Raw genomic sequence first — 23897 nt, 5'->3', positions numbered from 1 at the left:
AAATCGAAATTTTGTTTAAAGTTGAAAAAAAAAAATTCTAACAATTTTTTTTTGGGGGGGGGGGGTTGGAAATCACTTAAAACATGTAGAAATGCCAAAAAAAAAATTCAAATATTTTTTCAAAATGGCCGCCATAGCGGCCATATTGGATTTTGGACCAGGTCCAAAATCTATTGGCATGATCCTTGGACCATACCTACTCCCCCCACCAAGTTTCGTCGAAATCTGTCGAGGAGTTTTTCGGTAATACTGTTCACAAACAAACAAACAAACAAACAGAAAGAGGTGAAAACAGTAACCTCCGATCTTCGATGGCGGAGGTTAATAAGAGAAATAATTTGAACTGCCACTTTATAACTGCTGGCAGTGTTGACCTGGTACCAAGACGTCCCACTTTGATGCAACCCCACTTTGATCGGACACCTGACCCTGACCCATGACGTTTTAAAAAATATTATTCATAATTCAATTGAATATAGAATGGGATTAAAATAAATTGAAGTCAAATCAAATGGAAGACCAAATAGGTACAGTCCTGCATTGGAGGAATCAAAAGAAACCCAAACAAGCAAAAAGCAAAGATGAAGTCATCAGGAGGAACCTGGATAGGATTCGCATCTCAGCTGCTACTCCTTTACCCTCAAACCCACCAAGGCACAGCCGAGTGAGCCTTGTTTTAAAAAAAGGAAAAACAGAAAAACAGAAACCATGTCAAAAATTTAAATAATTCTGGCTGCCAGACCATGTGTCCGATCAAGTTGAAATTTAGACACGTATTCCCCATTACTGCTGGATCACAATTGTAAAGTGCCATGTCTATTGGTAAAGACTTTCATTTGAAATAATTTACCTCTCATGTAGTAAATCCTTTCACCTATTTGCCGCACAAAATGCACCACACAAAATGAGTCCTGGTGAAGATATGCAATCTCTGATTGCTCTTTTCAGTTCACTTTTTATGATTGTTAAATTTGTGGTAATTTGTGATTGTCTTTACTCAAACCCGGATGTTTATTGACAACATTGTGACCTCAATTAGAGAAGTTGTACAATGGAATAATCTATCTATAATTCCAGCAATCTCTGTGTGTCTATCTGTTTGTCTGTTTGTCTGCGACTGCCGTTTCTCGACGACCGCTGGTCCGATCTGGTTGAAACTTGCCAGGAATATTGCCGGGGACCCACAGATGTGCCTTTTCGAGGTTTGATGTCAATCGGACGAGCGGTTCCCAAGTTACAGCCATTTATCTGTCGACCAATGACAAGACACGGTGCTATGACATCACGAATGACGTCACAATTATTGTTTATTTATTTATTTATTATTTTTTTTTTTTTGCACGATTGACTGTCTGATCTGATTGAAACTTGACAGGAATATTGCTGGGGACCCGCGGATGTGCCTTTTCAAGGTTTGATATTAATCGGATAAGCGGTTCCCAAGTTACGGCCATTTATCTGTTGACCAATGGCGACACAGCGCTATGACGTCACGAATGACGTCACAATTAATGTTTGTTTATTTTTATTAATTCATTCATTTATTTTTTGCATGATTGACGGTCTGATCTGTTTGAAAATTGCCAGGAATATTGCTGGGGACCCACGGATGTACCTTTTCGAGTTTTGATATTAATCGGACGAGCGGTTCCCAAGTTACGGCCATTTATCTGTCGACCAATATCTGTGAGAGGGGGGGATGAGTATTCCCCGCAATATTCCTGGCAAGTTTCAATCAGATCGGACCGGCGGTCGTCAAGAAACGGCGGTCGCAGACAGACAGACACACACACACACACACACACACACACACACACACACACACACACACACACACACACACACACACACACACACACACACAGATATTGCTGGAATTATAGATAGATATATAAGATTAGCTCCAGCTGGTGCAATGACGCTTGACCACTTTCTCTGATTGCTCTTTTCAGTTCACTTTTTGTGATTGTTAAATTTGTGGTAATTTGTGATTGTCTTGACTCAACCCTGGATGTTTAATGACAACATTGTGACCTCAATTAGAGAAGTTGTACAATGGAATAATTTAACAAAATTGATCAAAATATATAAGATTAGCTCCATCTGGTGCAATGACGCTTGACCGCTTCAGGCTTGGATTGGAATCGTCAGAGTTAGTCATATGCACATTGTAAACGTTGGTTCAACATTGACTTTTACTTGAATGGGAAGGTTGGGTTCGTGGATATTGACCACAGACCAACATTGTGTTGATGGACCAATATTGGACTCATGATCAAATGGACATTTATTCAACAGAATGGTCATTGTTCGATAAACGTAGTTTTGTAAATGTTGTTATGGCAACACTACAGGCAAAATATGGGATGTCCACAAAGTCTTCTTTCGTTTGTTTGGAATATAATTTTAAAAACGGAACAAGATTTGTGGACACCCTGTACATTGCACTTGAACCTCACATTACAAAAAGATTTTGTAAACTAGAAGGGCATTCGGTAGCGCAGACCTCCGCCACATAATGCCTGATCCACAAGAACATATCGGGCCCAATACATTTTTGAAATATCATGCAATGTATCGTTGTTGGCCCCATCTCTCAATGGTGAAGAATCGCTTTTAAAAAACAAATCATTCTCATGGCCAGATCCGGATTCAGATCGACACCAAAATCGAATCAATTCGTCCGTGCCACACACCCAACCTTTCCACCAAGTTTCATCCCAATCCGTCCACAACCTTTTTGAGATATTGTGCTATATATATGAGTTTAGCCTGATCTCTCAATGGTGAAGAATCACTTAAAAAAATTATCGGATCCGGATCCAGATTCGAGTCTTCACCAAAACTGAATCAATTCTTCCTTGTCACACACCCAACGCGTCCACCAAGTTTCGTCCGAATCCGTTCACAACTTTTTGAGATATCGTGATATATATATATATATATATATATATATATATATATATATATATATATATATATATATATATATATATATATATATATCGTTTTTGGCCCTCTCTCTCAATGGTAAAGAATCGCTTAAAAAATTCTAGTAGTCGGATCCGGATCCAGATTTTCACCAAAATCTAATCCGTTCATCCGTCTCACACACCCAACCTGCCCACCAAATTTCGTCCAGATCCATCCACAACTTTTTGAGATATCCTGCACACAAACAAACAAACAGACGGAGTGGTGAAAACATCACCTCCTTCACCTTCGGTGGTGGAGCTAAAAATGTCCTTTTGAAATCACGGAAATGTGGGAAGCACAACATTTTCAAGATTACTCATTTCATGGTGTACAGTATGTGCAAATATGTTGTCTGTGAAATTGTGGTCGACTACATTGCAAACAAGCAACATTTTTGACAAGCAGATTTGCTGACGATTTGAATTTTAAACTTCTGAAAACTCAGCACTTCTCAGGAGAACTACCATTTTACAATTGCATTGAACAAATAAAACCATTGCTCACCCGTGACTTTCACAGAGGGTCTATACTCCACTTATTTTGTTGTACCTGTGATTCTGGTGCACATTATTAATTTCATTCATTTCCCCAAGGCAACTTGCGAGTGGCACCACAACGCCCCGATAAAAAGGCAGTCACCCCCCAAAACATCCCTCAAACTACACAAATAACTGAAATACTTCATACATTTGTAAATATTGTAACAGACTGATAACACTGAACAACAAAAATTTTTTACTGGAGATGTGTAAAGCGATTTAGACTAATTTGGGTACGCTGATTTCAAAAATCATAACCGTTTTGCTGTATCACGTCAGGATTTTCAGTAACAGAAATATTCCCTTTGCCTCGAAGTCAGGATTTCAATGAAATTTACTAAAAATCATTTATTCATTTATTTCATCATGAATGCTTCAAAATTATAGAAATTACAGAAAAACTCCACTAGAATGTTATTTAAAAATGCTTTAGGCATTTGGCTTTGCGTTTGTGCTGCTCTGTGTCCGTTTCACGATGCAGGAACCAGCAGAAATCGTCCATCATGTTCGGGTTGTGCCGCCCTTGGTAACGCGTCTCCATGAGTGAAATCTCTTGGTGGAATCGCTCGCCGTGCTCGTCCGAGACTGCTCCCAAGTTGTCAGGGAAGAAGTTCAGGTGCTGGTGTAGGAAATGGATTTTCAGGGACATCCTGGAGCCAAGTTTCCTGAAGGACTCCAGAAGCTGCTGCACTATTTCTTCATAGTTGTCTGCCGCTCGTTCCCCAAGAAGTTGTCCGTCACAGCTTTGAAGCTCCTCCACGCTGCCAGCTCTTTGGGGTTTAGAGTTGTCGGAAAAGTTTCGTCCTTCATAATCTGTCGGATTTGCGATCCAACAAAGACACCAGCCTTGATCTTGGCCTCCGACAAGGTGTTGCCAAACTTTTCCTTGAGGTATAAAAACCCACGCCCATTCAGATCCATTGCCCGTACAAAACTTTTCATCAAGCCGAGCTTTATGTGGAGTGGTGGAAGGAAAACCTTGGCTGGGTCGACAAGGGTGACATGCTTCACGTTGTGTCGACCAGGTACATACTCTTTTCGCTCTTCCCAATCTTTCTTCGTCCAGTGATTCTTGTCGTCTCTGCTATCCCAGAGACAAAGGAAGCACATGTATTTCGTGTAGCCTGACTGCAGCCCTAACAACAGCGCCACCACTTTCAAGTCTCCGCAGATGTGCCAGTTGAAGTCATTGTACTTGATGGAATCAAGCAGCTGCCGCATAGTCTCATAGGTCTCTGTCATGCCGAACGCGTGAGCCAGTGGGACTGATGGTTTCTCGTTGCCATTGTGGAGCAAAACAGCCTTCAAGCTGTTCTTCCCCGAGTCGATGAAGAGGCGCCAGTCTGCAGGATCGTGATCACACCCAAGTTCTTTCAACAGACCGTTGATGTCACTGCAGAATGTCATCGTGTCTTCCATCTCAAAGAACTCAGCCATGTCTCTGTGACGTGCTCTGAACAAGGATATCTTGGTGTTAGGTTCAAGTAGATTCCACTGCTGCAGCCTTGATCCAAGCAGCTCTGCCTTCGCCTTTGACAGCGAGAGATCTCTTACAAGATCATTTAAGTCTCCCTGGTTCAGAAGGTGTGATTCTTGAGTGTCGGGTTCAAAAGGGTCATCATCACCATCCTCTTCACCACTGCTTACAGCTATGTTCTGATCAGCTGGAGGTGTTGGAACGGGGTTCTCGTCATCATGAGGCACAGGTTTACGAGCAGAGACGCAGTCAGCGTACTTGATGTGACCTTTAGTCTTCTTGTTGAAGCCGGCGATGCTTGTGCAGCAGAAATAACAATCATCATGATGATTCTGCGGCTCACGCCATATCATGGGCACCGCAAATGGCATGCTCGCACGCTTGCCCACCAACCACTGAGTCAAGGTTGTGTGACAGCTTGTGCAGCAGATGTGTGGTGCCCAGCTCTGTTCTTGGTCCCCCACCTTACACCCGAAGTAGTGAAAGTAGGCGGCCTTCATTTTCACTGCTGTAGATATACTTCGCTGTTGATCTTTTTGGTATACCGACCACAGACATAACAGAAGTTGTCAGGATGATTGGTACAGGAACGCCTACTCATCTTTATCTGAAAGAAAGAAATATAACACAAGTTAACAACAATTGTACGAAATAGACATGTTAAAGACATATGTAAATTTCATTGAAATCCTGACTTCTAGGCAATGGGAATATTTCTGTTCCTGAAAATCCTGACGTGATACAGCAAAACGGTTATGATTTTTGAAATCAGCGTACCCAAATTAGTCTTAATCACTTTACACATCTCGAGTAAAAAAAAAATTTTGAAATTTGTTGTTCAGTGTAATCTGACCTAGTTGCCCAGGTTCGAATCCGGTGAGTCCCTGAGCAAACATGTCAGTCCCCAGCCTCAGACTTCCTGTCGGATCCTGTGTCCAGAGTCGCATTACCGTGCAGTTGAAATTCCTGTGGCGGACGCGTGACGTGCCGAGGCGATCACGGGATAGATCTTATTTTTGGCTGAGCGTACCAATGATCCATGTGAGGCTAGGAACTCGAGTAGTACAAGACCGATTCCTGGAGTACAAGACCAAGTCAGGTTCAAGAAGTGTATTCATGTGGAAAAGAGGATCATATGTACAGAATAAGTGGTCGCAAATAATAAATCCCCAAAATTACCCACTACCCAATAAGTGCCCAACGAAACAGTCCAAAAGCGACAGTTGGCAGCCTTAATTACCAATGCTTTAGGCCTTCAGGCCTACGGTACACGATGGAGGACAAGTGGAGTGGCCAGGCCAAACCCGATAATGTTGTTTCAAGGTTGCTTACTCGGGTTAGTCCACCGCCCTGGCCCAGGTGGAAGGAGGGAGGAACCACATGGTGGAGCAAGGCATGGCTTCAGTGGAGCAAGGCATGGCTTCAGTGGAGCAAGGCATGGCATCAGTGGAATGGCCAACGCTTTTCCCTCTGGCTTTTCACATAGCAAAACAAAAGGAAGTGCAGTGTAAAGCAATAAGGCCCCTCAAGAATCTAGAAGGTTCTCCCGCGTAAATTCGAGGCCTGATGGCCTTCCTAATTATTATGAAAGCACATTTAGAAGAAAGAACAACGGTAAGGACATGAAATAAGGGTCAAACAGGATGTAGTTTTTTTAACATATTGTTTTGGATTCAGCGGTGGGGGGATTTGGACGAGTGATGTCAATCACTGTTCGTAACCAGTTTGGGTTTCCGCACGCTTCTCTCGACAGCCAAATGTTGAATATTCGGCATCACATAACCACCGCCGTCTCCGCGGTTATAACGCCGGCTGTGGCTGGTTCGGCACAGGCCTCCGGTCACGCGCCTCGAATCGCGATACCAACGTACACCTGGACCTTACCAGTTGGGGGAATAGACCCCGGTTACAGACTGGTTTTGTCAGAGACCGAGCGAATTCTGCCAGTCTGTAACCATTTTGGTTTTTATATCCAAATCGAGCGGATCGTTCCTCTGCGCGGCACGAATTCATTCAAAGCGGAAACTTCATACGAATCAGCCAGATTTATTGGGGACATGACACAAGCAAAACATTCACCACAATGTTATAATTAATCTATAACCTGTTCTTAACTAGGGAGCTACAGATTATGGGTTTCGAAGGGGACTCTAACGAGATAAACCTTCGACAACATGCAGACAAGACACGGACAGCATGCAGACAAGACAGAGTATTGGTGATGCTTCATGGGCCAGAGGAAAAAGTGTCAAAGGCCCGAATGTGGCTCATGACAAGCCGATGTCCACGGATCCGAGCACCCAAGCTCAAACACGCCGCGTGGCAAAATGGCGTCATCCTTTTTTCTCCTCCCAGCACCGCTTGCGCATGCAGCCTCAGCGTGGTCTGACCCCATGTAATGTCGACGGCACAAGACAGTCAGATCGATGGTGGGTTTCAGCTGGTTTCTCACAAGGTCCAGTATACAAGTCCAGGCCTGGCCTGTTCACCAGACAAGGCCAATTCGAGGTGTTGGGCTCCACAGGCGGATCGACAAACGTGTCGAGGACCTCCTCATTAAAGTTGATCACCAACTCCACAGCAGCCAGTTCCTCTCGAAGCCGATTGCAGCCTCCCACTGGTCGTTTCGATACAGCAGAAATCCTCACTCGACACTCAGGCTCAGTTACTCCCTCGGCAGATGGCAGACTCGACCCTCAGGTTCAAGCCGTTCCTCTCTTACAGATCCACTACTGCCTTTCCGGCGCTCGCTCGCCTCAAAGCCGACTGCTGACTCACACACAGGCAGTCCTATTCATCCTATCGCACCACACCGGTGCTCGCAGTCCCACCTTCTGCCGATCGCAGACTCGGCGCTCGCTTCTCAAGGCCACTCCCTCTCAGAGCGCTGGGCGGGGACTATTGTCCGGAGAGAGGAAGGAAGAAGAACCTCTCGGTCCACCACCACTGTGCGAACAATAAACAGCCTCTTATACCTACCGACACACATGTAACGTCCATTTACCGAACAACCTGGCTAAACATGCATTTAATGGGGGATCTGGGCTAATCCTATATTTAATAACACAACATTTGCGGCCATTTCCACAACAATATAAACAATGGGATGTGTGCATGGCATCTATGTATTGCATAAGCGATGCATATCTAAAGTCACATTTAATTGCTTTACGCTTATTCTAAACATTTACAGCAGGCCCGCCCCAATCGTAGGTTTCCCCATCGCGATTTCCCTCTATCACGGTTGAATAATTGTGGTAAAATGTGCCGATCGTGGTGTGGGTCCCTCACTTTATCATGGTATGATGTGGAGGAATACACAACCCTGAAACTCCCTCTCACTTCACAGCCCCACGCTGCCTTTAATTGCAGAATCAGTTGCTCTTTCAATATCGTGCCACACGGATTATGTGATATCGCTTGATTTAGTTTGATATCATGGGGTGTTGTGATGGCAAATTTTATGAAGAAGAAGAACCTGTGGGATTTATGAAGAAGAAGAACCTGTGGGCTTTTATGAAGAAGAAGAACCTGTGGGGGTTTTCATGAAATAAGGAAAATGAAACATTATAAAATGTTATTAAAAGCTTTGAAAGTAAGAAGCGAATTAATTAAAAGATGAGGAATGTTGGTTCAATTGGGAGGTAATGAGAAAGGAAGAAATAAAGAACGAACCACGGAAGGAAATAAGAGGTTGTGATTTTTTTTTTGAGAGAAAATATTTGTTTGTTTATTTTGAAGCGAGGAGGAGGAAATAATATAAAATTGAGGAACGTGAAAGAGAACACTTGAGATAAAGCAGAATGAGGAACATTTCTTGAGAGGTTTTTATTAGTCTTCAGGGAGTTTCTCGACTCTTCCAAAGAGACAAGGGCAATCCTCTACAGGCTTAGACTCGGACATTGTGCTCTTAACTCCTATTCACATAGGATAGGGTGTCACCCTATGGGGTTCTACAAGTGGTGGTAAGGTTCCCGAAGATTTGGATCACTTCTTCACACAATGCCCTCAGTACAGGGGACCCAGATCATGCCTCTTCCACTCTGCCTGAGAGATGTGGATCAGCTGGTTCGGTGAACCGGACACACTGTGCTGATTGAACCAAGAACACCCTAAACTCTGCAAATCGTTGTTGAAATTTATTAAAGAAACGGGTCTAACAATATAAAGCCCCCCTTACTTGTCTTCTTCAGCGAAGTGTTCCAGTGTCTGGCGTATATAGAGCCTCACGCCTCTGAAAGTGCCATTAAAACTAAAAGAAGAAGAAGAAGAGGCAGGAGAGGTGCTTGAAATTCAAGCGCGAGATGGACACTGTCATGGCACTTTATTTGGAGGTTTCTAAGGACACGCAGAACAAGGCAAAGCAGACAAAGATCACCTCCTTCACAAAGTCCGATGACCCTGACGACCCGAAGACAAGGGACGTCAATGTCATCTCAACAAACTCCAATTAAAATCATCTTCAACCATCAAAATCAAAAGTAAGTAAAATTTTAATTGTTTTTCATTTTTGTGACTGTAATTTAGGCAAAAAAGTCGATAAATTTTGGAGTTTGCTCCCCTAACCCTATTTTCCCCATAAGGTCTTAACTTTGCACATCGCGATTTTGCGCAACACGGGAGTTTTCAAAAACGAAACCCCCATGAATGGGAAGGGTCTGCTGTATTGGGCCAAATAATAATAAAATTAAAATAAAAAAACACCAGGTGATTTGTTTGCTTGTTTTTCAAAATAGCCGCCAATTTTTAGCCTCCCAAACCGCCCCCCCCCCCCCGCCCCAAAAAAGAGTCATGTACCAGACATGTCAGTTTTCTTCCCCTAAACAAATATGACGTGGTTCATACACCTGACACATCACGTACACACCCACTAAGCCTACTAAAAATACAATCCACAGTTCTAAACAAATATATAATAAATTTATTGTGCAATACAAAAAACTACACACTTCGTGCATATTGAAATGATTGGCTCTGCCTTCTTTCCATGTAGATCTACATAACAGTTAAACATTTAATAAATAGATTTACAAAGGTGGGATATGGACTCACCAGCACTCCCCGGTCCAACTCCACACTCGTGAAATCGGAGAAAACATCACAAAGTGAGCGTCGCCATTCAACAACTGTTCCCACATACCCCGGATTCAGGTCTTTAATTCCCGTCCCAATTTGCACGTATTTTAAAACCATCTTTAAAAATGAATCTTAAATTATGAAAATGATTTCTCACATTCACACAATTTGTCTACATTCTACATTCCTCGCACAATTTGTTCGTTTTAAAACCAGTCGTATTTTGTGTCATTGTAATCCGAAGTGTGCACTGAATTTTATTGCAGTGGCTGCAATGGAACTTACACACACAGACTTGTACATAGATCAGTCTGTTCGCATATCACACACAGAAACGGAAAGCGGCAGCGAACGCAAGATAGCAGTACATCCCTCGGCGCTCCGGCAGTCGAAGCTATAAAAACTCAGCTTCGACATTGGGAAAATGATAAACTCAAAGAATTGTGCAAAAGTCATACATGAGGACATGGATTTTTAAGTGGTGCAAACCGCTTCAATGTTTGAGATGTACTTCCTTCCATCCACCCATTAAAAAGAATGAAGAAGAAGACCATTTCTAACCTACCAGACGTTTGTTAACAGTTTGTTGTTTTTAAAAATTTTATGTCAATGTTCAGTTTGCATCAGGACAGTAAGGTCACTCGGCCTGTTGGGTAAGTAACCATCAGCCCCCCCTCCCCCACAGGGCTATTTTTTGAAGCAGTGCAGACACTTCACTGCACAGCTTCCATTGTACATGGGTGCAATTTTTTTTTTTCTGGGATGTTTGACAAAATAACAAATAACGAAAAAAGAGTAGGTTCAAAAATGGAGTGGGCAGGGACGATCAACTGGTTTTTTTTTGTTGTTGTTTGGTTTTAACCCCAAGGAACCATTTCGGCAACAATGTTGTATTTGTCATTTTTGTCCCCTTTTAAAAGTATTGTTTTTGTAAATGTGGGTTATGTAGTGAAGACAAACCTTTCACTTCTTTGTTTTGTAAAACCCAACTTGTGGAAATCTTGCAGAAATTCAAATGTGCGAGTGTGGAAAGTGTGGGGTGTTGTAAATTGGTGTGGAATTAACAGTTGGGGCGATTACCAAGAAAGATATATCCACCACGCAACGACATTAGCAAAAGAGAATCAAATGATTCTTCTGATTCTGATGTATGATACTCTTTGTAGAGCGTTGGTGCTGCCAAACAGATTATTTGGAAGGATTATACTGGATGGTTTGCCATTGCCTTCCCAGCAGTAACGTTGGAGCAGGAATTTGGAATTTGGCAATGGCAGCAGTGATAGCTCACCTACTTTTGGCAAACACGTGGGATATTTACTGTCTGCCAACTCTTGCCAGCAGACAGGACAGCCAGTTTAACATCCATCCGATGGAAGGCACACGCATTAATGAACCATGCTGCCTGTGAAGCACTGAGATGACAGTTTATCGCTGGGTCGAGATTCAAACCCAGGAATGACAGCTTAGAGTAGAGTGTGTGTACTTCTCCGCCATCCTGCCAGCCCTTCAAACGATTGATTAAACAAATTTATATTTCCTTAAATCAACACTTCCCAATAGTAGGTGACATCATTAGGTCAATTAATCGAATATACAAGTCAGGCTGAGTTGAGGTGAAGATTCAGCAATGTTCTTCACACTGTTAGTCATTTATATTAGTTCTTGCATGAACTGTGACATCTGGAAATACTGATAAAAAGTCATTTCTGTTGCATTTCAATATCTCAAGAACAAACCAAATCCTTCAACTGTACAACAATTATTTTATTGACTTACCTTAACTCGGGTTTACTCAACGAATACCTTTGCTATTCCAATTCCTCACATTGTAAATGACTCAATAACGTGGTCATGGCAGTCTTTTCAAAAGAACCTTCTAATCATTGGCCAAATGTGTTCTTAAATTACCACACATGTGTTGTGCCAGAGGTTCTGTGAATTCCCACTTCCTTCACAAACCCCATAACCTCTCACTAACTTCCCCTCCCTCCAGGTGCAAAATCACATCACATCACAAGAAGGAAAACTGTAAATGTCAAGCTATGTCACATGACAGCTTACGATTTGCATAACCAGCAAACTTCCTCAAACCATCCATTCATGACTATTTGTCATCACTTCCCTTTTCCAATATTATGGTGACTCTCACTGGATACACACAAACTATTAGGAAGAGCTCCTCTGTTGACCAAACAATTCATTCACTCATTCAGTCATTCATCAAACCATTAGTCCTTCATTCGCTCCTCATTCCAACAAAACCCTTTAATCTCTCCCTCTGCAGGAGTTCACTTTTCCAGAGTGAGAGTTTCGTTTTGAATGACAGTTGTGGATGGAACAGCCATGAATTGCTTTGTCGGAGACTTCTACCTGCCTCTTGTGCTGGTTTTTACTTTCCAACCTACAGGTAAGTACCGTTGTATTAAGGGCGCATTACATTCAACACAGATATATTTGTACTCGAGGTAATTGAAAATTCCATCTCTAAAATTATTACAACAGCGATTGAGAAAATTAACGAAATGTTTTTTCCGACTCTGGTTTTTGGAAGATAGTTTTGCTATATTTTAACCTTTTTAATCCAGTATTTACCCTTGCTTAATTTCGTCTTCCATGTGAGGCCACAGACTCGTATTTACTGGTCAGTTTAATTGGAGATAATTTTGTTTGCACAATCAACAAAATAAATAAAAATTATAAAAATCATGCAACATTCTTAACCTGTAATTATTTTAAAAAAAATAGTTGTCTTTCAATGAAGGAACCAAAACAGACAGGTGAAAAAACATTTTAACATTTTGGTCACAATGATGTCACTTGTATCTTTTATTTCTCAATTTAATGTGAAAATATTTTACGGATAAGCTTGTATTATATATTGGCGATAACGTATACCACTAAAAACAAGCAAACAGTGAATACCAGAATGTTAACTTGCTGAAAGTGGAATGAATACCTTGTCTTGGTCATGAAGGCATCTACAGATCGTAGAACAATGATTGAAATAAACAGAACCTTGAGTGATGTATGATAACCGCTGTCGGAAACAAGGAGAATGTGCTTTTCAAGCATTTTAACCCTTTTTCAAAGTAAAGATGGATGAAGCTTTGACGATGTGTTAACGCCCAAAACGTCAGTTTATCAATGCTTTTACTGCAGTCGATTCGGCGTACCTCAATCAATGTTCTGTTGATTTATTTAATTGTTAATTTGCTCTTTTGTTCGTTCATTAATTTTCCTTATGCGGTGACTCGTTTTGAACTTAAATCCGAATACACTGAGTCAGAACTCTTATGGTTTTAACAGCTGTTTCAAATCAAGATCACGGGAATGTTAAAATATCCCTTTGTTAAGAATACATATATTTGCATATCCGAATACATACATCCCTTATTTAGTAATCATGTTTTTCTATAATGATATTGCTTATAGTTTTCAGTTGTACTGGAAGTCGTTATACAAACCACGCTCTGCTGTTGGACCATTTTGTCTTTCGTTGATTGTTCGTCTTTCTTACCTTTAATGATTCATATTATGACATAAATATATGGTCTTGGTTTGTATGTTTAACAATACAATGTAAATGCATGGCTTATGAAGTTGTGATCCCACGTTCAAAGCTCGTAATTAGACTGTAGTGATTTGTCCATTGTCTAATTATTTCCTTGTAATTTACAGAAAATTTGATTGAAATATTATAGTGTCCTTTTTTTCCTTCATTGTGATTTGTGTGCAAGCTCCTTCATTAATCTTAATTAACTGTAAAAAAACATGAACTATAACATTAATAATATGAGAAATAACCTAATAAGTAACAATGATAATCACGTGAATAGTTTACATCAAAAACAATTCAATTAGTTTACATCAAAAACAATTCAAACTTTTCCTTCCACTGCAAGACAAACACCTCCCTGAACATTATTCTTTTCCTTTCTCTGCAATTCTCTTCTTTGGTCTTCCTCTGCTTAATCTATATCCTTATCTCGGTTGCCAATTTGTAATTGTTGTTGTCCATCAGATTATCCATTCCTCTTGCTATGTATGTCACCAAGTCAATTCCTTTTTGGTTTCTTGAATGTAACTGATTATGTGGTTCATTTAGTTTTTTGTCTGATCCATTGACTTCTCTTCTTGTCTCTTTTGTGTTTTGCCGAGACAGCATCTTTACCTCTTTGAGCTATATGATCAATGTTTCATCCATTTTCTTGATAATAGATCATGTATCACTACCAAATGTCATTGCTGATATCACACATTGATCGGTTAACTGTATTTTACAGAAAAAACGACAGTTTGTTTTTTTATTACTGTGACATGAAAAATTTATTAACCAAATTGTAATTTATTTTCTTTATCTAAACTCACTTCTGGTGCCTCAACACCACTTCATCTTTAAATTCACAAGAAAGTAAGTGTCACAACTAAAGATATAGAACAAACAGAAAAACCAACGTAGGCAAGAAATGTGGCTTACTTAAAATATGCCATCATCATCATCATCATCATCATCATCATCATCATCATCAGGTCGACAGAAGTTGGGTGCGTAGGAGGTTGCACCAAACACATCGGTCTTCCATGTTCCTTGGTAACCCTTATTTCTTCAGCCCAGTGTCCCTTTCCAGTTGATCAATTCAGGTAAGAGCTTGTCAACTGCTAGATCTCATCTCGTTTTGTTCTGCCAGGTACCTCTCCAACTGAGGAACAGAACAGTATTGGAAACAGTCCAAGAAAAAAACTGCTGCCATCCCACACACCTTCCTATTGGCCCTCCCAAACATGAGCAGCATCTTGCTCATTCTTTCCCTTGAGAGCACGTTCAGGGAATGGTGCAGCATCATGGGCTTCATCATACAGTTGTCTTTTGCATTTGCACAGAGAAGAAGAGATACTCAGTCCTTTGCAGCCTTGAATCCCGATTCTGTCCCCTCAGGCTTCGAGATAAAAGTTTACATTGGCATCTTTTTCCAAAACAGGCTGGTCTTGTCAGTGTTGAACACCTGCTCTGGCAGGCACCCCTTCTCCTGGATGAGCTGTGCAAGTTGAGCAGGAAACGTTTTGGTTTCCTCGTGTGCAATGTGAGGCAAAATCGCCTTTCAATGTTATGCTTCGAAGACCGATGCGCTTCTTGAAGTGGTCAAGCCATCCCATGCTCGCTTGGAATGGACTGGGGCCGCTCGTACCCACATCACATGTGATGGCGCCACCCACACCAGCCAGATACGTCTAGATGCACATCGCTTTTGCATGAATGAGAGGTCCACTTAAAGGGTTGTTCTTCTGTGGGATGTCCTCAACCCATACACTGAGAGCCTTCTCCTATATGGACATCAATGTGGACACCCCAGATATGTGTGACCACTTTTGTGCTCAGTAAAGTGCTTGCCACAACACTTTCTTGGATTGTCATCTCATTATTCTGTATGTATAGAACAGTGGATTTGTTTACTCCATTCAGTCTGCCCACAGAGGCCACACTGTTCCTCTCTTCAGTCAGTCCAGCAGCTCAACATTGTCACTCAGGCTCATCACTTTCTTCTGCCTCTTCATAGTCGACGCATCTCTGGCACTGGTCTTGCACTTGGGAGCCATGCTTGATCAATGAGTAGAATGAGCGGAGTGAGTGGCAAAACACCGCTCAAGGCAGTGAGACGAGAAAAATGATTGAGATGAGAAGAATGATTGAGACTCTCTGCACATAAGTAGTCATGTGGGAACTGTGGTAACTGGAAAGGGTGAGTTGTCTGCCCATTGTTTGTGGGCGATGTTAGCGGGTGATAACATTTTACGCAGTTGGTAATGGATGCAGTGAAATGTTTTAATTGTGTAAGTTGTGAGCGGGGAGGCATCTTCAGCAGCCAGTAATAGGTGTGGTGAAGCATTTTTATTCTGTGACTCGTGAGCGATAACATTTTAAACAGCTGGGGGTAGATGTAGTGAAGCATTTCAATTGTGTGACTCATGTGGGAGAACATTTTTCACAGCAGCTGGTAGATATGGTGGAGTGTCTTTGTACCGCGAATGGTGGGACATGCTGTGCAGCTCGCTGAAAGTCAGGTCAGGAATGGAAGCATGCGCCAGTACAGCGCGTCGCTGCGTCCACTTTCTGCCGGTACTCCAGGGGCCTCCATCTGGCCATCCCCCAGGCAGATGCCTGGCCCATCCCCATTTCTTTGAGATGCCGATCAACCTGCTGCAACAACGAGACACGTGGTTGGCCCATTGATCTCCTGCACTCATGAGGCTCCCTCACTGAGAGAATCTGGTGAGCCGGATCAGCAACAGGAAAATGAGCCTAATGTCCATATAGCCGCAGCTGACGCTCATGGACTATGCAGGTAAGAAATCTCATTTGATTCTCTCTCAGCAACCGCTCGTTGTACACAAAGTCCGACCAGCGATAGCCAAAGATTCTCCGAAGAGACCTGGTACCAAAGGGTTAGTCTCCGTCTCAGATCCTTGGTCAGAGTCCAAGTCTCGCATCCATAGAGCAAGACTGGAGCACCAAGGACCTGAACACTCGGACTTTCGTCCTCCCACACAGGTACCGGCAGTGCCACACCCCATTATCCAGTGAATCCATGACTCCCCAGGCCTGACCCAGACGTTTATTGACCTCTGACTCAGAGCCAGCAGAGAAATGAATAAAACTGCCAAGGTAAGTGAATCTCTCCACGATCTCAACATCCTCACCACAAACAGGCACAGATTGGACAGCAGCATCCAAGATGTCATTGAAAGCCTGGATCTTAGTTTTGATCCAGGAAACCCGTAATCCCAGTGGCTCCGACTCCTCATTCAGCACCTCCAGGGCCCCCAAAAGGATATCTAAAGTCTCCGCAAAGATGACTGCATTATCTGTGAAATGAAGGTCAGAGATATTGGCATTCCTAAACGATGCTATGCAGCTTGATCTCTCCTACATCCTCCCTGGAATCCAGTCCATACAGGTGCTGAAAAGTGTGGGGGGCCACACACACCCCTGACAAACTCCAGCAACAACTGGAAATAAGTCAGAGATCATACCACCACATCTCACAGCACTCTCACTACCAGAGTAGAGTTCAGACATCAGATCGATCAGTTTTGGTGGCACCCCACGAAGACCAAGAATCCTCCAGAGGGCATTCTGATTCATTGAATCGAACGCTTTACAGAGATCAACATAGGCTGCAAGCAGCCCCTGCCGAAACTCTCGTCTGCGTTCGGTGAGGACACGAAGAGCAACGATACGGTCAATTGATGACCTCTTTGGTGTAAAGCCTGACTGCTCTGGTGGCGAACCCTATCTAGAATTATCCGAGCAAAGACCTTGCCCGGCACTGAGAGCAGCGTCACCTATCGGTAGTTGTTGCAGTCTTGGTGATCACCCTTTTCTTTCCAGAGAGGGACAACAAGGCCCCTCTTCCAGGCAGTTGGGAGGATGCCTGTGTTCCAGGCAGAGCACATAACTGCATGCAATGACACGAGTGCAGCATTTCCACCAGCCTTGAGAAGTTCAGCATGGATACCACAGATCCCTGGAGCTTTACCCCATTTCAAACGGTTCACCGCAGCCTGTGTTTCCACAAGAGAAGGTGGACCACATTTGATTGGAGCGTCAGCAACAGGGATTGTAACACCCCTGATGTCCAACTCTGCAGCTGGTGGATCAGCCTGGTGCAACCACTCAAAGTAACCGGCCCAGCGGGCCTTCACTCCAGACTCCTCTGTCAAGAGCCTACCACCCTCTGCTCTAACGGCAGTACACCGAAGGATGGGCTTGGATGATCACAATGTGTGAATTTCCCTGTAAGCAGGACGAGAATCACCTGACCACAGGTGTGATGCTCTACCCCTCACAGATTCCTCGCACATAGGCCTCCTTGCCCACCCGTTGCGTACGTCCAGTTTTACAGCTCAGCTCCCTGAACAGCTCAGCTCTGCCATTCAGCCTGGCCCTGCAATCCTGGTCAATGGTATCCAGTGTCCCTTGAGAAAAAAATTCTTCTTTGCCCTACTGTGAGTGCCAAGACATCCACCGGCAACATCAAGGACGGTGGTCTTGAAGGCACTCCACAACTCTTCAGGACCTCCTAAAGCACTCAGACCCCCCAAATCTCGACTCATCTTGTTCGCAAACTCCTCAGCTGCACACTCATCCTTGAGCTTGCCAACATCCAGCCTAGCCTCAGATGGTACCATCCTCCTGGATTTAAGGTGAATCTTCAGAGTTGCTGCAACAAGCCAGTGGTCAGTATTGTGGAACTGAGCACTCTGGTAGACCCTGCAGTTCTGGATCATCCTCCAGTGACCATCAACCAGGACATGGTAAATCTCCTTTGTCATACCACCAGCGTTGGAATACCAAGTCCAGCGATGAGGTGTGGGCGCTGAAACGATGAATCGGCTACCCTAAGTCCATGACTTCTTGCAAAGTCAAGGAACTTAGTGCTGTTCTGGTTCATAGTTCCTGACCCATTCGGACCAACACACGTCTCACAACCATCCCTATCAGTTCCAGTCGATGCATTGAAATCTTCCAAAACTAGAAGTGTATCTCGTCTGGGGCACTGATCAACCACAGACTCGAGCGTGGCGTAGAATGCATCATTCACGGTGAGATCACTCGCCTCAGTCGGAGCATAAACAGAGACCAGGGAAATGACACCTAAGGAGTAACGAATCCTTAGTGTCATAATACACTCGTTGACCGGTGTTACCTCAATTATCATTGGAGTCAGCTTATTGGACACAGCGACAGCAACTTGTTGGGAATGGTAACCATCAGAGCGACCAGACCAATAGTAGGTGTAACCACCCACCATGATCTCGCCGCAATCCGGTCTCCGAACCTCAGAGAGTGCTGCAATGCCGATGCCCAAACGCTTGCGTTCAGAGGATAACAGAGATAGGTGATCATCCTCTCTTAGGGATAGGACATTCCAGGCACCCACCCGAAGGGACCGCCTCAGGTTAGCCCAAGGAGACCACCGTCTGGTGTACGACACCTCAGCACCACTGTGACACACTCTCCCGCAATCTGACCCGGGAATGTTACCACGTGGTTTCTCTCCTATCATCAAAATTGGGGGTCCCGAAGGCTTTGCCCCAATCCAGTCATCCGGTGAGCTGCCCTGCGAAGGGAAGCAGCACAGGAATTACTCCCACGGAGTGGGTTTACAGCTTTATTTGCGTTTTTGTGTTTTGCGGCATGAAGGATTTCACAGTGGCCAGAGTGCAAATCTTGCCACCAACCTCCTAATAAGAAGTAACCCAACTGCAGGAGGACGTCCGCAGACACAGTTGGGTCCTAGATATGGATGGCCGTTGGCTCACAAGGAGCTCCTCCGGCCTTTGACAGGTTTTGCTTATAGTGTGGATGGTGGAAGATGTGTTTTAGAACTGTATTATGTGCACGACTCGTGGAGGATATGCTTTTGCATACGTACAGCTGCTATATGCATGGCTGGTGGAAAATGTTTTTTTAACTGTGTTTTGTGCATAGCTCGTAAAAATCTCATTTTTGCCCACGATAAACTGCGACTATGCGAAGCACAGGGACATGAATGCTTGTCAAAGCAGGTTACATTTTATAAACTGCGAATATGCGGGGTCCGCGAATAGCGAATCCGCAAATAATGGGGTCCGACAGTACTCACAATAGTCCAGTTATATGTCAACCGTTACTACTCTCCAGTCCCTAAAACAATATGATTTATATCATGAGCAAGAAAATATTTATTTATTCCTGAACATTTATAGTTATTGTATTTAAAAATAAAAACGAAGTTGCTCTTTACAGTAAAGTGTACTCTGAGCAGTAAAAAACTACATTTGCATCCAATGAATGAAACTTTTCTTGAACAATAATTCAACTAATCCTGAACAATTAAAAAGGAAATCCTGATAATAAATTAAACTGGCAGAGTAATACAGGGAAAGTGAGTTCAAAATGTAATAAAAACGTATGTACTCTTTAAGGTGTTTGAAGTGTTTCAATGTGCATATGGATATCCTGTTTTTGTTTTGTCAGGCTGCAATCCAATCTGTTGTAACATTTTGTGGTATTTTAATGGGGGTAATGCACTTATCTCAAGACAACAGAAGGAAAATAGATAGAATCGTGAGGCTCACGATAGTAAGTTGATTAGCAAGGATGTTAAATATTTTGAATTTTATGTGAGGATGCTATAGATAAAGGAAATCTCACATTTTTATTGACGATTTAAATCATGCTCTCCACTCCATTCTTGTATCGTTTTCCATAGATCAGGAAGAATTTGACTTCCACGGGTTAAAACCAGTAGATTTAGAAATCCTCTTTTGCTTCATGCTGTGTGGCAGTGCAATGACTCCTTTTGTCGAGTCTAATGAAGTTGTTGTTGTTAGAGATCTGTATTTGAATTTTTTATTTAGTATTTACAAAGAATATAAAGGTAGTGTTTTTATGATGTATGTTTTTTATGTTGAAGTTTATAATATTTTCGGTGACAGCTGTTTTGTAAAGGATTCCTTATATGGTTCATGGAAATGGATGCGAGTGATTTAATCGAAGGTATTTAACAGCCAAACGGAGTGGATTTATTTCTTATTGTTTATTTATTTATTGCAGAAAGTGACTGGCAAAACGAATTTCATGTTATTACATGATCAACAAAATTACTCGGTCAAAGCCAACTTGAGCGAAGTTGATGGCGCACCATCTCAAATCCCCACACTTCATACCTACAGCAAAGCTAAAAGATATCACATCTTGAGTTTAAAGAAAACATCTTGTTTTGACCTCTGTGACCTCCATCCCCTGAGGCATGAAGCAAGGGTCAAATCTTAAAAATTGTTGCATATTCCATGCTTCCCTATTACATGTTTCAAAAAAACTTAAAAACAAAAACTCAGCGCTTTGATTGTATATACAAAGTTTCATTTAAAAAGTTCGATTACGTGGCTGTAATTGCATTTTGGGGTATTTGACCTTTAATCCCACTCCAGGAACCAGAGGGGTGGAGCTATAAATAATACTGCTCTCACACCTTCTTGCCATGTGGTGATAATAAATACCAAGTTGGGTGAATTTCTACACAATCATTTATTAGGTCTGATGGACGGTCAGAAAGACAGACGGACCGATTACAACACCCCCCTTGTCCCTCCCCCCCACCCCTCCTATTGAGCACTGTGACCATGATAACCTTTCTTTAATAAGCCATGCGCACTGAAGGGGACTGAAGGAAGGGGACTTTGAAGGAAATATTTTCATACATGCAATGAAATTTCATTAAACCATTTGATACATGGTTTTCATGCATGGGGTTATTCCCTAAGTTGACTAGTGCTTTAATTGATCCCTTTCGTTATCCTAACAATGTCTGATTGTGAAATGTTTGCAATTGTTTTCTCAGTACATGGAGATCGAGATTTACCATAGTTGTCAGATATCAGGCCAACTTCCTGAACCATAGTTGTAAAACAGATATAACAATTAATTGACAGTTCCTTGCTTTATACTTGCCATCAAGCCTGGTGTTGCCTTCGTGGTTAGGGTGGCTGGCTTGGGATCTCAGGGTCCTGAGTTCAAGTCCTGTTGGTCACTGAATTAAGACCAGGTGGGATTGACTCAGTCTGTCATCCTTCTGAGGATGGCAAAATGAGTGCCAGTCTACTGGTATAGGGGCACAGCTTCAGCAGCAAGTTGTGCCCCAACAAAATGTTAGCTACCCAGAAGCCAAGCTATAATACACAAGAAGAAGACCTGCCATCATTTTTGAGACATTATCGAGCACAAATCCATTTTATATACTGTATATCTTTTTTGTTGAGTTAGTTTGGTATAAAATGGGTTTTCAATACATTACATTGTAATAAACAATAAATTTTGTTCATTAAAAAAAAAAGAAAAGAAAAACCTGTTCATCCTTAATTTGTTGGATGGACTTCACTTGAGCTAGCAGGGCTTGGTTATTCTATATCCAAATTTTTTTTTGTGAATTATGTCAAAAGAACAACACTACAAATTAACATCTGATAAGGTAATGCAACAGTAAAATCAATACTTCTGGAATTAATTTTTGAATTAAATACTTCTATATTAAATACTCTTCTATCTTTCAATAAAATCAAGTTAAATGGTAAAGGCAACTGCAGTTCTTTATTATAAACCCTCAAGTGGAAACTTTGTTTCTGAGATTAGGCAAAGTGTATAATCACTTGATCCATTTAATAGTACATGACCTGTATAAAAATTAAAAGAATCGACTGATAATATGATCATGAAAGCCTACATTTAACATTGGGGGAATTCTTATGAATTTTTGAATTCAATACTTATATAGTTATCTTTGAATAAAATCTAGTTAAATGTTAAAGCAACTGCGGTTCTTTATTATAAAACCTCAAGTGGAAACGTTGTTTCTAAGATTAGGCAATGTGTATAATCACTTGTTCCATTTAATGTTGCATGACCTGTTAAAAAAAAAAGAATTACTGATAATATTATCATGACAGTCAACATTTAACAATGAGGGCATTCTGACATAAAGGAACATTTTCATGCAATTATTTGCAAAGATACACACCTTTAAAAGCTTACCATGATGTATGATGTGTGGTCAAACAAAAACTTGCGATAAGGACAATGCATCCGGTCACATTTTGCATACACACACAGGTTGTAAAAAACACAACAAAAAAAACCGTTTTTGGGAAGCTGTATGCATTCCTAAATGACAACAGATTAACCAAAATATAAAACACAACTTTCTGCCTCTGTAGCTGGTTTTGAGACATGTATCCTGTGTTTAAGTCTCGCTGAGCGAGCAACTTTGGAGGATCATGCAGTCTAACTGGAGAGTTCTGTGTTCAATATGTTTGTCAAAATGATTTTAAAATTGCAGACATATGAGGGTATTTGTAATGCAGTAATTGTTAAAGCTGTGTTTTCTTGAGACTAGAAGAGTACCCCACCCTATGGAAGATTTTGTTCCAAGCATGCAACACGTTCTTCTCACACATACTTTTATTTGGGCAATGTATGGGTGGCTAACAGCTGCCTCAATCACTCCTGAAAATAATTTTTTTAAAATAACCCAGGTTATGTGCATGAAGCAAAAACATGCTGACTGCTCATAATTTAAAACATCTCACTGCACTGGAAAACATGGGGACAGGAATACTGGACTACACTGTAAAGGGTGGGGACTTGTAATACCCTATCCCACCTTGAGGAGCATTACACGATACACATTTACACAGAGAAATTCCATGCCCCCATCTTCACCGCCCCCCCCCAAGACCACCAGTAAAGATTTAAAAAAAACACCCCTATACACTAATTGGGGTCATGCTGATCCAATGTAGCAAGTCTGTATGAAATCAGCCCAGAACTGTCGGAGGAGTCGTGCGACAAACAAACAACCCCCCAAACAAACACTGGTCCATGAATTATAGGAAGCATTTGCAGGAGCAGAGTAGAATTTTATGATTAAAAGTACAGATTATGAAAGAATTTAGAATTGTCTAATTCTAAGTAAAAATAACGACCAATTATTACACCGTAGTCCCAAGAAGAAAACCAGACATAACAACACACACACACACACACACACACACACACACACACACACACACACACACACACACACACACACACACGGATATATTATGTATTGGTAAGTACTTACAAAAGCGAGGTTTCGATCCTTTCAGCCCAGAACCTCTCCAAACGGTGGATCCATATTCCCGGTCGCAGGTCCACATCAGGAGATTACTCAACATCAATGGACCCACAATCTCAACGTTCTATCCTGACAGTCAGTCAACACAGCAATGTGCCTCATTCAAATTTATTT

The 23897-nt window shown here is 42.0% G+C and overlaps 1 protein-coding gene across 7 annotated transcripts in view; it reads left to right on the top strand.

Moving 5' to 3' along the window:
* Window positions 1-23897, top strand: part of LOC147025216 (uncharacterized) — a 66224-nt gene that overhangs the window by 789 nt on the left and 41538 nt on the right. For 5 of the 7 annotated variants that reach the window (XM_085885958.1, XM_085885957.1, XM_085885954.1 and 2 more), the window contains exon 2: window positions 12353-12475. In XM_085885958.1, coding sequence (XP_085742084.1) covers window positions 12388-12475 — 88 coding nt within the window. In that variant the 5' untranslated portion in view covers window positions 12353-12387. Of the gene's footprint in view, window positions 1-12238; window positions 12476-23897 lie in introns of those variants that run through there. The other 2 variants (XM_085885955.1, XM_085885956.1) reach the window with 2 other exon arrangements.

This window comes from Eptatretus burgeri, chromosome 6 (assembly GCF_056783735.1).
Source record: "Eptatretus burgeri isolate ZD-2024b chromosome 6, Ebu_testis_v1, whole genome shotgun sequence".
In the NCBI taxonomy this organism is placed as follows: domain Eukaryota; kingdom Metazoa; phylum Chordata; class Myxini; order Myxiniformes; family Myxinidae; genus Eptatretus; species Eptatretus burgeri.
Note: the sequence above shows the minus strand (reverse complement) of the source record. Positions and strands in the feature narration are given on the sequence as shown.